The sequence below is a fragment of the Anoplolepis gracilipes genome, chromosome 10 (assembly GCF_047496725.1).
Source record: "Anoplolepis gracilipes chromosome 10, ASM4749672v1, whole genome shotgun sequence".
NCBI lineage: Eukaryota > Metazoa > Arthropoda > Insecta > Hymenoptera > Formicidae > Anoplolepis > Anoplolepis gracilipes.
Window position 1 is genome coordinate 863,114 of NC_132979.1, and position 17,612 is coordinate 880,725.

Consider the following 17,612-nt stretch of genomic DNA (forward strand, 5'->3'; position numbering starts at 1 on the left):
TGTTCCTGCCGTTAAAAATAGTGCAGCACATACACGCATCACAATCGAATGCGTAAATAATATCCAGTACATTTATATACACAAAATAATAAAACTAATTTTTCTGTAATACTGTTAAAAATTATATTATATAAAATTAAGTATTTTTTTTACAATTAGATTTTTGAAAACTTGTAAATTAATATGCTGATGAGTTTTATTTATAATTAAAAAACATATAATTAAATTTATAATTTAAATAAAAATATAAAATATAAATTTTATATTTAAAAAAAACCGTTAAGAATCGCTCTCTCATAAATAATAATAAATGATACAATAACTGCTGTAGAGAGCAAGGGCACGAAACAAAATAAATTAAAATAGACAATTAGAAACAACAAATCGTATAATTCAAAATTTTAAGATATAAATGTGAAGATAATTAGTACAAAACATAATAAAAATTATAAAAAATCTTGAAATTCGCGAACGTTTCGGGCTCCCCGATTTGAGCCTTCTTCAACGCAATATAATAGTCATAATAAAAAGATAAATTATAGGATTCATTTTAATTTAGCTAAACTATTTGGAACGCAGTAAACAGAGTTATAACTTGATGTTGCGGTCAGAGAACGGCGCTTAAAGTTATAGTTGTCAAAATGTATAATTGTTAATCTATACAATCAAGCATGGTTGATAAGCCACGAAGAAGTATTAAATGTGTCCTTTATTGATGACTTCAAGTCAATACCGGTTGAATCATAGTCAAGTAATAGAGCGGCACATTTTTTACAGAAATGATGGACAATAGCGCAGTTGAGTCAGAATGTTACTGTCCTATTTATATTTTTATTTTTTCATAATTATTTATATCATTTTATTATATAATCTATATATCTTATATTTTCATGTTTTATTATTTTCTAAATTAATATCCTAAAAAGTTAAATTTACATTTTGTAGTCATCTTTGATTGATGAAAGCTATTGTATTGAAAACACAACAAAATAAAAAAATAAGTAATAATAATTAGCTAAGTATAGTTGAAAATACAAGATAACATACAAAAATTTATTCGTTTAATATGTATGAAAATAATATTATTACTATATATGAATAAAAATATATTAGTTTCACACATTGTTCTAACTCGAACTCGAACATTATTGAGTTTTGATAAGCTTCTCTAACTTTTACTTTTTCTTATTAAAAAACCTTGAAAATAGTGAGTCTGCCTCTCAATTTCGGATAAACGTATGTGGACTTTCTGTTTGAGTGCAGAAATGTATGAAATTAATTTCTGGGAATTATAGTAGATAAAGTTTCTTATCTGAAACAAATGATTTCAACACCGTTACAGATATTCTTATACATGTATTGTATTGTATATATATATATATATATATATATATATATATATATATATATATATTATAATATGTTAATGCAACAATGACTAATAATTGAATACAGTGTATGTGTGTGCGGTGTGTGTATGTATAGGCTCAAATTTAGTATGACTTACCTTATAAATTTGTTCTCTAGAATACACATGGTTAATAATATTTGTTAATATTACAATCGTACTGATTTCTCTGAAAAAATAATAAATTTACTTAATACATAACAAACTTTGATGATTACATATAGTAACTGTTTATAAGAAAAAGTTTCATTACTTAGGTTTGATTGAGTAAAAATGATTTAAAAGAAAATCAAGCACTAAATTATCCTTTGCTCGTCTTGCAATAAGGGAGTGTAAAATATTAATATGAATAATGTTTGGTAAGTATTTGTCAGAGATCAAACTTTTCTGTGCTATCGACAATGATTGGAAATATTGCTTAGTGATAGCGAGGTCTTCAGAACAAGTCAAAAATTCTAAGATTGCCTTATTAAGTGTTGTAATATATAAACCTAACATTTTATCCCAAAAAGATTTATTCGCTTCCATCAAACCTCTACAGTATGTCCAATGCTGCCATCCCGGCAAGAAACTACGATATCAAAAAGTAAGAATAAAAGTTTGCTATGAAAATTCTTGTTTCCCTTAAATTATAATCTCGGACATATTATATAAAGTATCATGAGAAAAAATATATGATTATCAAAAAATTTAAAATTAAAATATTTACTTCAGCTTCACAGAATCAAAAATATGCTTGATCAATGCTTCATTAGCTCTCTTTTTGCATACAGAAGATCCAAAAATACATGCCCATTTTGCTGCTTCTTGTCTTAAACATACAGTAAGAGCATTCTCGGAAAAAATTTCTTCATATCCTATCTTTTCAAGAAGTCCGTCTAAGATTTTTAACATATGTTTCTAAAAATCAACAACTGAGAATTAAATATATATATATATATATATATATATATATATATATATATATATATATATACATAATATATATATATATATTTATATCATAATTTTTTAATTTAATCTATTATCTTTTTATTTGTGGCATATAAAATAATGAAATTTGAAAATTATAATTTTGTATAATCTTTTTAAACTTAATATTTTATAATTGATTATTACAGGAATCAAATTTGTAGCACTTGTTATTATTAAGATCTATTATCATTTACCTTGATTTGCGCACTTTCTTGATGTGGTAAAAACCCGGATATCTGTTCAAAAATTTTAAACATAGGGTACCACGCTATGTAATCGGTTTCGTTAGAAAGATAAGCAGTAAGTTTCTTGAACATGTGAAAACTGAGTTGATTTTTCGACAAAAAGTGAAATGAATCATCAATAATTTGAGCACGATTAAGAACATGGATACGGGTATGATTTTCAAATCTCAAGTAATTCGCGATTAATCGCCAATTTTCCTTATCATATTTGACGCGATAATAACCTGTTGCACAATAAATATTCGAGTATATTGAATTAGTAGATATTTTGATTTAAATTCATTGAAAAAACATATTACTTTAAAGATCGATTATCAAAAATTGTATATATTATAAAAAAATACCAAAGTTATGGATTATTAGATGCAAGATAAAGCAAGATAATTAGATTTAGAATAGACATAACAAAGTAAAAGATAATATAAAATTATCAATTATTATTCACCAGTTTGTTGTATGTTTACTATGATCCACTCATCTTTAGCAACTAAAGGAACTTTTAACAACGATGTCTGCGGTTTTAACCAGTTATCAGGACAAGTTTTTGTAAAATCAGGCTTTGTCTTCGTGGCATACGTTACGGGTATCCACCACTTATTCAGGTATAATTCATTAGAACCTTTATGCGACAATTTTATTGTAACGTAGCTGTTATTCTCTTCATTATAATGACGTTTTATGTTCACTACAGGATAATGCCCATGTACCATCCAGTTATCGAACTTCTCTTTCAAGTTAGCTTCGTATCCATGCGTTTCTAGAGATGTTTTAATAGCGATCCAGAAATTGTCGAAAATCAATTTAGAAATGTCTGGACTACGATCTTTAACTATATTAAATCTGTGAAATTTAATAAATTTTATATCAGAAAAGTTATTATTTAATTTATTCGTGCATTAATGTTATAAAACTTTCAGTTGTTTTTGAATCTGTATGCATGTAACTAACATGTTAACAAAATTATTACTTACTGTAAATCTAAATATGAGTTAAGACCTAACAAAAAGCTTTCGTTTGTCATTACATGTTGTAACATACGCATGAAGACCGGAGCTATAACAATTCATATAATGAGGATTGAATAAACATACTTTGAATAAAATATAAATTTATTACAATGTTCACTTATGTAAATTTGCCTAAATGTATAATTAATTTTGTAGAAAAAAGTAAATTTTATGTGTCAGTTTTATGTGTGCTTTCTCATTATTGTGGCAAAGTTAATGTATATATTAATTTGTTAAACGCGTTAACTGTCTGATATCTTTTATTAACGTTCAAAGGATTTCAAGTAATTAATTTCAATAATATTTTTTTTCGTCGTATTACCTTACCTTTAAGATAACGACGTAAAGATGAAAGTGACTTAATTTCAGAGATTGTATTGTTCTCTTCTATAAGAGGTACGTCATAATAAGTATTCAAACGGAGCGATTCGTGTTGAGTCTGTACTACAAATAAATTCATCATCCGATAATCGGGAATAACCTGAAGTATAAAAATGTTTATGTTATCTGGCTGATCATTATTTTATACCTCAGATTTTAAATAGAAAATTAGAAAAGTCTAGAAGAGAAAGACAAATATAGAAAGGGAGAATAATTATTTTGCTTGTATGGAAATAATTTCTAAAACTTTAGAAATTTTTTTACATGTTTTTCTCATAATATCAACAAATATTTATTTTAACTGCAACTGCAAATGCAAAACAATGCAAGCGATATATAAAAAACCTAACCTGATCAGCAATATACGTTCCCATAAACGTAACAATACCCTCATTTAACCACTGATGAAGCCAGGAAGATAGAGGGAACATATTACCAAACAATACAAGTACCGTTTTACGTGCTACTATTTGCGCCATCCTTATTTTACACGCAATAGGGTCTACCTTTTCATCATAGATTATAGCTGCTTCACTGAAAAATAATAAAATTCAATTTTGTCAAAAGACTTTATTATAATTATTTAGTATAAAGTTTAATTTGATAATTGAAAGTTTATATGATGAAAATGGTATGATATACCTAAGTGTATATACATACATGCACATACATATTATTCCATAAGTCTATTAAAATAAAATGTGTCGCATTTCAGATAACACACGATATATTTATAAATATTATTATTATATATTTTTACTGTTTTCTTTTTAAATATTATATAAATATTTTATACATTTTTTATATATTTATAAGAAAAGTTACCGAATCTGTATTCAACATATTATTAAAAAATATATATAAACTAAACATTTTATGTAATGGTTATGGTAAATAAAAAAATATAAATATATTTCTAATAATATTTTTTAAATATCTCTGAAATATTAGCTAGGAGACTTTGCAATACACTTTTCTCTGTTTAATTTAAGATTACAAAAATATTTATGAAATACTTTGATAAATGTAAAATATTCAAATAATTATAAATATTGTATATATCTTATAAGTACTGAGTGCTGGATAGGATATACACATAAACATATATCTCACCATTTAATAAAAGCAATATAAATATAAAAATATACATCTTGATATCTATAATTTTTAAGATTCTAAACATTGTTATTTTTAAATATATTGATAATATTAATAATATATTCTTTTAAAATTACACATGCGTTTACCTGTAATAAACGAGTCTGGAACTTCCCATGTCTTCATCTCGAAAACCCGGTATTGCAACATGGTTCATATCTAAAATACGTACATATGTTTCATTACGTTTACTGTACAACATATCTTTCGAGCGAAGTCTCACACTTGCAACGATGTCCCATGCAAATTTCAATTCATGTATCACGTATTGTCTGCCCCACATATTTACTCCATAATTCCGTGAAAGGAGAGGGAGCTCGGACACGATAAAAATGAAATAAGGAGTTATTTCGTCAGTTAAGTGAAAGCATGTCCATGTTATATTGCCAAAGTCTTGTTTATCTATACACGGTTCGATTGGTGCATTTGATAAAACTGTATATTTTTGTTCACGTTCTATGTAAAGCAGAAACGTGATATTTAATGTAGTTTCCTTCCAATATGGGAGCACTTGTCGGGCACCAATCACTTGAAAATCAACAGCTCCCATCAACAAACTGCAACATTTTAGCATAAATAATTTTCAATTATTCTAGTCTTGAGGCTTTCGCGGCCATCTAAAGGAATCCTAACAACCTCAATCGCGACAAGGGCTATTATAACGTCCGCATTACGCTGTTCAATCACGCGGCATCCATGCGGAAGTACCCAGTTTAGACAATTTTAAATTATCATTGGTATAGAAAATGTCAAAGATTGAAAAAGAATTATAATTTATAGGAGATATTTCGAGAACAGTGTAAATTTCAAAATAGCATATACAATATATATATATATATATATATATATATATATATATTTATATAATATTCAAAAGCTGATATAAATTATTAAACAAATTAATACTTCAAATATTGATATCACTTTTTTTGAAAGAAAAAAGTTTGTATATTAACATAAACAACTATTTTATATTAGTATGTTATTTATATATTTCTTGTTTTATTATTATACGATTTTATTATTACGATTCTAATAATTTTACATAAGATTTTTCAAAAAAAAAAAAATATATTTATTTAAGAAATAATATGAAAGAATGTGTCTGCCACATTAAAATGTCTTCTTAATATTGACCTTGCTTTAATATAAACTTGTTTCTTTTAATAAGTAATACCATCATTTTTTGAAGTGTTAATTTTTTAGTAAAGTATATATTTTAGTTTAGATTTTTTATAAGAATTGAAAATAAATAAAATAATTAACGTTCTTTAATGAATACCAAAACTTTTTCTAACTAATACGTTTAAAAAGTTTTATACTATAATGAATAGAATATAATAAAAGCAAAAAGATTTACAAATTTCTTCTTATATCACATTAACGTATGCAATTGTTGTTAAGAAAACAAGTTAGTTATTACTGTTAAAAAGAAAGAGAGAAAGAGGAAGAAAGACAAATATAAAATTACAATTACACATCAAAAAACTTATGTCAATAAACATTTATGTAAATGTTTAATTAAGTTTTGCATAATGTAAAGTGTTAAAACTTTCAGTGTCATAGCAATAGTGATAATAGAAAAATGATTTATAAAGAATTGTAATAAATAAGTTTTATAAATTATACAACACAATATGACATATTTTTAATATTTTAACATTTACTCACTGTCTACCTTCTTCTTCTATGTAAGAAGTTACAAAGAATCCTTCCTGATTGTCAGATATTCTACCACGGATTACTATGACTAACTTACATATGACAAAATTCGATTTAATATTTAATAGAGTAAGTATGTAATCAGCGAAATGAAGAACAACAGTTTGCTCTTTCTCGTTGTATAAATGTTTTATTGGTTTAAGAATTTGTCTAATACTTTTAATATTATCTATAAATATTAACTGTGTTAGAGATTCGTTTATATGCAGATTTGACATGTGCAAACATATTGTCTTCGTTTGGTTATCAATTAGAACATCCATAGTAAATTTGCTGTGATAGACAAAACCACTTTTTTCTTGCTGTTTTTCTATATTTGATTTATTCATTAGATAAATAACTCTATCCTCATAGGTATTCCCCTCGGTAGATGGTGTCACATTTTGATATGCAATGTCATAAATTTCAATTTCATAAGTCAAAGGTCTCAAAGACCTTTGTAAATTGATATTAATTGCAGTACTTGAATTATTCTTTGAATCGTTGTCAGATAAAAAAGCCATTGTAGCGGTGATTATTAAACAAGTGTTTAATAACAGTTTGAGGTATGCCATGTCAATTTTTGTTTCAAGTGTCTGTGGAAATGTTTCTTTATTAGAAGAGAGGATTATGTAAAAAATAGAAGCAAAATTCATATCAAAGCTCTCGTGACTTTTATATATAAATGTAAACAAAGATAAACAGATGTAAAAGACGTTTCAACTAAAAACTTTATTCGAATGCTTTTCGACTGAAATACCAATAGTATTTCCTAACATGCTTAAAGAATATAAACATTTTTTTTAAATTAACGTTAATTTCCATTTTATTAAAAAACTGTAGTTTGCTATTAATATTATTTGATTTCGATAATTATAAGGAAGAAGATGTTCATTATGTATTTATACTTTAGTATGTTTAAAATATTTTCACACAATTTTTCTACTTTTATTTAAATAGAAATATAAGTTATTTTTCAAAAGACTTACTTTATATGTATCCACCAATTAATGTATAACTTTTTTGTAACAATTAGCTTGTAGTTATAAATGTAAAAAACGATCTTACCATATTGAGAAATCAGCAAGAACTAATAACAATAGCTATGTCTAGTTACAAGTACATATATGTCATGTAAACAAAGTTTGAAAGGTGAAAGGTCACATATAAAAAGTCTTTCACTTCACCGTCAATAGAGCGTTATAGAACCTTATCCTATAACTGTGTAAAAGAATTTTTAATAATATATATAAATATCTTCACGGCCACACAATATTATTAAAATCTTATATTTATATTATGAAATATATATTTTCTATTCGTATACATGAAAATTATTTACATTACCACAAAGTATTAACTAAAGAAATTTAAAATGCAACACATTGAAGCATGAGCGTATATTATTAATCGAAATAATTGATATGAGATTATTAATTTTTTTAAAATAATTTAAAAATAACTTAAGGAAATGGTGGGCTAATATGAACCAGCGTAAAATCTTAAACGCAAGAAATAAAAATAAATAAAAAAATCATAATTAATAAGTTAATTATCTAGACATTTTGATTCCACTTCTTCTCATCAGTTAGATAACCAATAAATTAAATCGTACTCGACATATATGTCTTTTATTATCAAACATGAACGTATATAATGCGTCTCCTATTTGTTTCTGCCGTTAGAAATAATGCAGCACATGCACGCATCACACTCGAGTGCGTAAATAATATCCAGTACATTTATATACACACAAAATAATAAAACCAATTTTTCTGTAATACTGTTAAAAATTATATTATGTAATATTAAACTATTTTTCTTACAATTAGATTTTTGAAAACTTGTGAACTAATATGCTGATAAATTAAATTTATAATTTCAAAATCCATATTTTAAAATTATAATTAAATTTATGATTTAAATAAAAATATAAGATATAAATTTTTTTTAGTTACTTATATTTATTTTATAATCTATAGAGCTTATATTTTCATCCTTTATGTTCTAAATAATAATGTGCTAATAAATTAAATGTACATTTTGTAGCCGTTTATGATTGATGAAAACTATATAATAAAAAATTATTAACAATAAATTACTAATTGTAATTATATTCGAAATAGATGATACTCGAAAATACAAGATAACAAAAATTTATTCATATAATTCATGAAAATAATGTTACTATTATATGTGGATAAAAATATATAATTTTTTACTCAATGTTCTGACTCAATAATGTCCGTGTTTTGATTAACTCCTCTAGTTTTTATCTTTTTCTATTAGAAAGCCTTGAAAATAGTGAGTTTGCCTCTTAATTTCAGATAAACGTATTTCTAATTTCCGTTGGAGTGCAGAAATGTATAAAATATTCTGGGAATTATTGTACAAAAAGTTTCTTATCTGAAACAAATGATTTCAACACCGTTACAGATATTCTTATACATGTATTGTATTGTATATATATATATTATAATATGTAAATGCAACAATGACTAATAATTGAATATAGTGTGTGTGTTATGTGTGTGCGTGTGTGTGTACGAGCTCAAATTTAGTATGAATTACCTTAGAAATTTGTTTCTCAGAATACACATGGTTAATAATATTTGTTAATATCATACTCGTACTGATTTCTCTGAAAAAATAATAAATTTACTTAATACATAACAAACTTTGATGATTACATATAGTAACTGTTTATGAGAAATAATTTCATTACCTAAATTTTATGAAGTAAAAATGATTTAAAAAAAGATCAAGCATTAAATTATGCTTTCCTAGTTTTGCAATTAAGGAATGAAAAATATTAATCCGGACAATATTTGGTAAGGATTTGCCAAAGGACAACCTTTCGTCTACCGGCCAGATAAGTCTTACATACTTCACGGTGATAACGAAGTCTTCAGAACAAGTCAAAAATTCTAAGATGGTCTTATTAAATGTTATATAATATAAAGCTAACATTTTTTTCCAAACAGACATTTTCGCTATCATTAAACCTCTACAGTATTTCCAATGCTGCCATCCCGGCAAAGAACTACGATATCAAGAAGCAGAAATAAAAATTTGCTATGAAAATTCTTGTCTCCCCGCCCTTAAATTATAATCTGCATCAAATTTTATAAAGTATCATGAGAAAAAATATATGATTATCAAAAAATTTAAAATTAAAATATTTACTTTAGCTTTACAGAATCAAAAACATGCTCGATCAATGCTTCATTAGCTCTTATTTTGCATACAGAAGATCCAAAAGTACATGCCCATTTTGCTGCTTCTTGTCTTAAACATACAGTAAGAGCATTCTCGGAAGAAATTTCTTTGTATCCTATTTTGTCAAGAAGTCCGTCTAAGATCATCAACATATGTTTCTAAAAATCAACAAATGAGAATTATATATATACATAATATATATATATATATATATTTATATCATAATTTTTTAATTTAATCTATTATCTTTTTATTTGTGGCATATAAAATAATGAAATTTGAAAATTATAATTTTGTATAATCTTTTTAAACTTAATATTTTATAATTGATTATTACAGGAATCAAATTTGTAGCACTTGTTATTATTAAGATCTATTATCATTTACCTTGATTTGCGCACTTTCTTGATATGGTAAAAACCCGGATATCTGTTCAAAAATTTTAAACATGGGATACCATGCTATATAATCGGTTTCTTTCGAAAGATAGGAAGTCAGATTCTTGAATAAGGAAAAACTGATTTGATTTGTTGACAGAAAGTAAAATGAATCATCAATAATTTGAGCACGATTGAGAACATGGATGCGGGTGTGATTTTCAAATCTCAAATAATCCGCAATTAATTGCCAATTCTTCTGATCGTATTGGACGCGATAATATCCTGTTGTATAAAAAATGTGTGTATCAATTATTAGATCTTCTGGTTTGAATTCATCGAAAAAGAATGTTGTTATATATTTATTATCAAACATTATTCATATTAAAAAGAAATGCAAGAGTAAATGGATTATAGATATAAAATATCGCATTGGATAAAGTTTTAATAAATAATATATATATATATATATATATGTATAATACAAATATATAAAATTATGTCTAATAGACATAACAAAGTAAAAGATAATATAAAATTGTCGTTCAATATTCACCAGCTTGTTGTATGTTTACTACGATCCACTCATCTTTAGCAACCAAAGGAACCTTGAAAAATGGTATCTGCGGCTTTAACCACTTATCAGGACAAGTTTTTGTAAAATCAGGCTTTGTCTTCGTGGCATACGTTACGGGTATCCACCACTTATTCAGATATGATTTATTAGAATCTTTATGCGACAATTTTATTAGGACGTAGTTCTTATCCTTTTCATTATAGCCACGTTCCGTATTCAGTACAGGATAGTGCCCTTGCACCATCCAGTTCTCGAACTTCTCTTTTAAGTCAGCCTCGTATCCATGTGTTTCTAGAGATGTTCTAATAGCGATCCAGAAATTGTCGAAAATCAATTTAGAAATGTTTGGACTACGATCTTTAACTATATTAAATCTGTGAAATTTAATAAATTTTATATCAGAAAAGTTATTATTTAATTTATTCGTACATTAATGTTATGAAACTCAGTTATTTTTGTATCTGTATGCACGTAATTAACATGTTACACAATTATTACTTACTGTAAACCTAAATATGAGTTAAGACCGTACAAATAGCTGTCGTTTGTCATTACATGTTGCAACATACGCATGAAAACTGGCGCTGTAACAATTCATATAGTGAGGAATGAATAAACATACTTTAAAATATAAATTTATTGCAATTTTGATTTATGTAAATTTGCAAAATGTATAATTAATTTTATAGAAGAAAGAAATTTTGCATTCAATTATGCGTGCTTTCTAATTATTGTGGTAAAGTTAATATATAAATTAAATATGTTAAACGCGTTAACTATCTACATATTTTTATGATATTAATATTCAGGCGATCTCAAATAATTAATTCAATGATATTTCTTTTTCATCAAATATATATATATATATATATATATCTTACCTTTAAGATAACGAGGTAAAGATAAAAGAGGCTTAATTTCAGAGATTGTATTGTTCTCTTCTATAAGAGGTACGTCATAATAAGTATTCAAACGGAGCGATTCGTGTTGAGTTTGTACTACAAATAAATCCATCATCCGAAAATCGGGAATAACCTAAAGTATAAAAATGTTTATGTTATCTGGCTGATCATTATTTTATACCTAAGATTTTAAAAAGAAAATTGGAAAAGTCTAGAAGAGAAAAACAAATATATTTAGAAAATGAGAATAATTATTTTGCTTGTACAGAAATAATTTCTAAAACTTTAGAAATTTTTTTGCATGTTTTTCTCATAATATTAACAAATATTTATATTAACTGCAACTGCAAACGCAAAACAATGTAAGAGATATATAAAGAAGTAACCTGATCAGCAATATACGTTCCCATAAACGTAGCAATACCCTCACTTAACCACAGGTGAGACCAGGAAGGTAGAGAAACCATATTTTCAAACAATAGAAGTACCATTTTACGTGCTACTATTTGCGCTATCTTTATTTTGCACGCAATAGGATCTAACGCTTTATCGTACGTTATATCTGCTTCACTAAAAAATAATAAAATAATCCGGTTTTGTCAAAAGATTTTATTATGTAAGGATAGAGTTTAATCTGATGTGATATGCATATGATGGAAATTTAAGTATACACACATGCACATTATTTTATAAGTCTATTAAAATAAAATGTGTCGCATCTCTGCACATGATATTTTTGATAAATATTCATATATATATATATATATATTTATATTACAGTCGGACCTCTTATCCTACGACATTTTCGGTCCGGAATCTTCCCCTTAAACCTCTGATCCTACGACAAAAATTTGAGAGTGGGGGTATAATTCCCCTTTCGCGGTCGTAGCATGAGAGGATTTTTTGTCGTAAGATAAGAGGTTTCGTGGCATAAGAGGGTCGTAGGATAAGAGATCCGACTGTATTTCTTTTTTTAAATATGGTATAAATATTTTTTATATATATTTTATATTATATATGTATATTAACAGCAAATAAATCCTAAAAACTGTATTCAACATATTATCAAAAAATATCGATTACATATAACACTTATTAAGTAAAAAATATAAATATTTGTAATAGTTTTTTTTTAATATTTCTCAAATATTTGCAAGGATATTTATGATAAATCTTTATGATTTGTTTAATTTAATATTACAAAAATATTAATACAACATTAATACATTTTGATAAATAACACAAAAAATTCTCAGTTATAATGGCTAGTAAGAGCACAACGCCGTTCTTTGAGCGCACTAATTTATTAAAACAATAAGTCTAAAATTACATAGAACTATGTTGTATAATCGCGAACGTTTCGGTCCACTTTAGGACCTTCTTCAGCGCTAAATTACATGTGTAAAAAACGAGCCAAATAATTTATTAAATTCTATTGTTACATAATCTTATTCAGAAGTCGCAAATATAAAAGTCAAATTTTGTTAGTTCAAAAATTTTTTTTAGTACATGTGATAAAAGCGAAGGTGGTACATCAACATTATTTTAAGTGTAACAGTACCGGCTCACATTTTTGGTTTTTTTTTTTTTTTAAACCTGTGTTTTTTGAACTTGTTTTAACGCAGATGGTCAATCGAGTAGAGTTTATTTTCGATCACTATTACTTGTGTTCCCCTTGACCTACTAATCAACGGAGAAACACAGCAACTCCAATTACCAACTTGAATTAAATTATTGTTTTGACCTATGATGCTACCATCTTCGCTTTTATCACATGTACTGAAAAAAATTTTTGAACTAACAAAATTTGACTTTTATATTCGCGACTTCTGAATAAGATTATGTAACAATAGAATTTAATAAATTATTTGGCTCGTTTTTTACACATGTAATTTAGCGCTAAAGAGGGTCCTAAAGTGGACCGAAACGTTCGCGATTATACAACATAGTGCTATGTAATTTTAGACTTATTGTTTTAATAAATTAGTGCGCTCAAAGAACGGCGTTGTGCTCTTACTAGCCATTATAACTGAGAATTTTTTGTGTTATTTATTATAAGAGCTTGTCATATGTTATTTTGATAAATGTAAAATATTTAAATAATTATAAATATGTTGTATATAGTTGTATAAGTACTGAGTGCTGGATGGGATATATACATACACATATATATCATAATTTAATAAAAGCACTATAAAACTAAAAGTATGCATCTTGATTTCTGTACTTTTTAAGATTCTGTACACATTTTTATTTTTAAACATATTAATAATATATCTTTTTAAAACTGGCATACGTTTACCTGTAATAAACGAGTCTGAAACTTCCCATGGTTTCATCTCGAAAACCCGGCATTGCAACATGATTCATATCTGCAATACGCAAATCCGTTTTATTACGTTTGCTGTACAACAAATCTTCCGATCGAAATGTCACATTTGCAACGATGTCCCATGCAAATTTCAATTCATATTTCATGTATTGCCTGCCAAACATCTCTATTCCACATTTTTCACGAAGGAGAGGGAGCTCGTACACGATAAATGTTACAAAATAAGGAGACATTTCGTCAGTTAAGTAAAAGCACGTCCATGTGATATTGCCAATGTCTAGTTTATCTGTACACATTTTGATCGGTGCATTTGATAAAGCTGCATACTTTATTTCATGTTTTATGTAAAACAGAAACTTGATATTTAATGTAGTTTCATCCCAATGCGGGAACACTTGTCGGGCACCAATCATTTGAAAATCAACAGCTCCCATCAATAAACTACAACATTTTAGCACAAATAATTTTCAATTATCATTCGTATAGAAATGTTAAAGATTTAAAAAGAATTATAATTTATAAGCGATATTTGGAGAACAGTGCAAAATTTGTTTCAAATTTGCATATACTATATATATATATATATATATATATATATATATATATATATATATATATATATATATATATATAATTATATATATACATATATATATATATGTATATATATAATTATAAAGCTGATATAAACCTTAATAAACAAATAAAAATTTTGAACACTGATGATCACTTAATTTGAAAAAAAGTTTATATTAACATAAGCAGCTATTTTATCTTATTGTGTTATTTATATATATTTTATTTTATTATTATACGATTCTTATAATTTTACATAAGATTTTTCATAAAAGAAAATATATATTTACTTAAGAAATAATATGAAAGAAATAAATGTCTATGTCACATTAAAATGTTTTTCTATTATTTACCTTGCTTTAATATAAACTTGTTTCTTTTAATAAGTAATACCATCATTTTGGAAGTGTTAATTTTTTAGTAAGGTTTATATTTTAGTTTAGATTTTTTATAAAAATTAAAAATAAATAAAATAATTAATGTTCCTTAATGAATACCAAAACTTTTTCTAACTAATACGTTTAAAAAGTTTTATACTGTAATGAATAGAGTATAATGAAAGTAAAAAGATTTACAAATTTCTTCTTACGTCACATTAACGCATGCAATTGTTGTTAAGAAAACAAGTAAGTTATTACTGTTAAAAAGAAAGAGAGAAAGAAGAAGAAAGACAAATATAAAATTACAATTACACATCAAAAAACTTATGTCAATAAACATTTATGTAAATGTTTAATTAAGTTTTGCATAATGTAAAGTGTTAAAACTTTCAGTGTCATAGCAATAATGATAATAGAAAAATGATTTATAAAGAATTGTAATAAATAAGTTTTATAAATTATACAACACAATATGACATATTTTTAATATTTTAACATTTACTCACTGTCTACCTTCTTCTTCTATGTAAGAAGTTACAAAGAATCCTTCCTGATTATCAGATATTCTACCACGGATTACTATGACTAACTTACATATGACAAAATTCGATTTAATATTTAATAGAGTAAGTATGTAATCAGCGAAATGAAGAACAACAGTTTGCTCTTTCTTGTTGTACGAATGTTTTATAGGTTTAAGAATCTGTGGATTATATTCAATATTATCCAAAATTAACTGTGTTAGAGATTCGTTTATATGTAGATTTGACATGTGCAAACATATTGTCTTCGTTTGGTTATCAATTAAAACATCCATAGTAGATTTGCTGTGATAGAAAAAACCATTTTTTTCTTGCTGTTTTTCTATATTTAATTTATTTATTGGATAAATATATCTATCCTCATAGGTATTCCCCTCGGTAGATGGTGCCACATTTTGATATGCAATGTCATAAATTTCAATTTCATAAGTCAAAGGTCTCAAAGACCTTTGTGAACTGATATTAATTGCAGTGTACAAATTATTCTTCAAATTGTTGTCCCATAAAAAAGTTGTTGCAGCGATAATCATTAAACAAGTGTTCAATAACAGTTTGAGGTATGCCATGTCGATTTTTATTTCAAGTATCTGTGGAAATGTTTCTTTGTTAGAAAAGAAGAACATAAAAAATAAAAACAAAAGTTAAATCAAAGCTCTCGTGACTCTTATATATAAATATAAACAAAGATAAACAGATGTAAAAGACGTTTCAACTGAAAACTTTATTCAAATGAACTTTTCGACTACCAATAGTATTTCCTAACATGCTTAAAGAATATAAACATTTTTTTTAAATTAACGTTAATTTCCATTTTATTAAAGAAACTATAGTTTTTTTATTAAACAAGCATTATTTGATTTCGATAATTTAAAAAAAAATGATTTTGTCCATTATGTGTTTATACTTTAGCACATTTTAAATATTTCCATACAATTTTTCTACGTCTTTTGCGAGAGAAATATAAATATTTTTAATAATAAATGCTTTTTACTTACTTTTACATTGAAATTGTATCTAACAACTAATGTATAATTTTTCGTAACAATTAGCTTGTAGTTATAAATTGTAAATGTCCAAATATATCTGTTACTTCTATGATCTTACCGTATCGAAGGATCAAGTACTAATAATAATAGCTATATCTAGTTACAAGTTGTGTCATGTAAAAAAATTGGAAAAGTTATGTGTAAGAAATGTTTTTCTTAAGATCCTCGACAGTCAATGTTATGAAATCCGTTAAAGTGTTATGGAATCTTATTTATGACTGTGTGTGTTTATATGTGAGGATTTTTAATAATATATACATAATAATGTATAAGTATCGTCACATCCACGATATTATTAAAAATTTACATTTATAATGTAAAACCCAGATTTTTCTATTCGCATAGATAAAATTATTTGCAGCATATCAAAGTATCAAAGCGTGAAATGTGAAATAAAACACATTACATAAGCCTGTTAATCGAAATAATTGATACGTGATTATTGTTTTCTTTTTTTAATTCCGGCAAACAAAAACGCATTCTTCGTAATAAAGAAAGAATTATATTTTTGGATGCACAAAATAACATAAATTGTTAAATTATCGTTTACATGTGTTGGGTGTTTAAGAATATAAAAAGGCAGAGGAAGAATTATATAAAGTAGATATTAATAGTCTGTATAATGGTAAGACTCTCTCATTATTTTATATCTAATGTGGTTACTTATTCTTACTATATTTTTTATATATTTTAAAATTTCAAAAATAATAATATAACTCGATCTTTTTAAATTCATTTCCTTTGATAACACTTTTACATAATTAGGCGATACGATAAATATTATAA

The 17,612-nt window shown here is 25.7% G+C and overlaps 1 protein-coding gene across 1 annotated transcript; it reads right to left on the bottom strand.

Annotated features, from left to right (window-relative positions):
- Window positions 1-370: 370 nt before the first annotated feature.
- LOC140670302 (uncharacterized) lies at window positions 371-17,055 on the bottom strand. The gene is made up of 23 exons (XM_072900863.1): window positions 16,776-17,055; window positions 15,745-16,367; window positions 14,253-14,723; window positions 12,337-12,520; window positions 11,930-12,083; window positions 11,551-11,632; window positions 11,028-11,422; window positions 10,482-10,756; window positions 10,062-10,252; window positions 9,601-9,918; window positions 9,447-9,516; window positions 9,144-9,281; window positions 6,846-7,471; window positions 5,264-5,731; window positions 4,367-4,550; window positions 3,963-4,116; window positions 3,600-3,681; window positions 3,074-3,468; window positions 2,578-2,852; window positions 2,118-2,308; window positions 1,662-1,979; window positions 1,508-1,577; window positions 371-1,312 (listed from the first exon to the last, which is right to left on the bottom strand). The coding sequence occupies exons 2-23, from the start codon at window positions 16,344-16,346 to the stop codon at window positions 1,169-1,171; spliced, it is 5,787 nt and encodes a 1,928-aa protein (XP_072756964.1). The 5' UTR covers window positions 16,347-16,367; window positions 16,776-17,055; the 3' UTR covers window positions 371-1,168.
- Between the last annotated feature and the right edge of the window lie 557 nt (window positions 17,056-17,612).

Excerpts from the sequence above, each read along its gene's own strand:
- LOC140670302 (XM_072900863.1), bottom strand. The coding sequence starts at position 16,346 with ATGGCATACCTCAAACTGTTATTGAACACTTGTTTAATGATTATCGCT. Across the intron at positions 12,084-12,336 it reads GAACGTATATTGCTGATCAG|GTTATTCCCGATTTTCGGAT; the intron begins GTTACTTCTTTA and ends TTTATACTTTAG. Across the intron at positions 4,551-5,263 it reads TCCAGACTCGTTTATTACAG|TGAAGCAGCTATAATCTATG; the intron begins GTAAACGCATGT and ends ATTATTTTTCAG.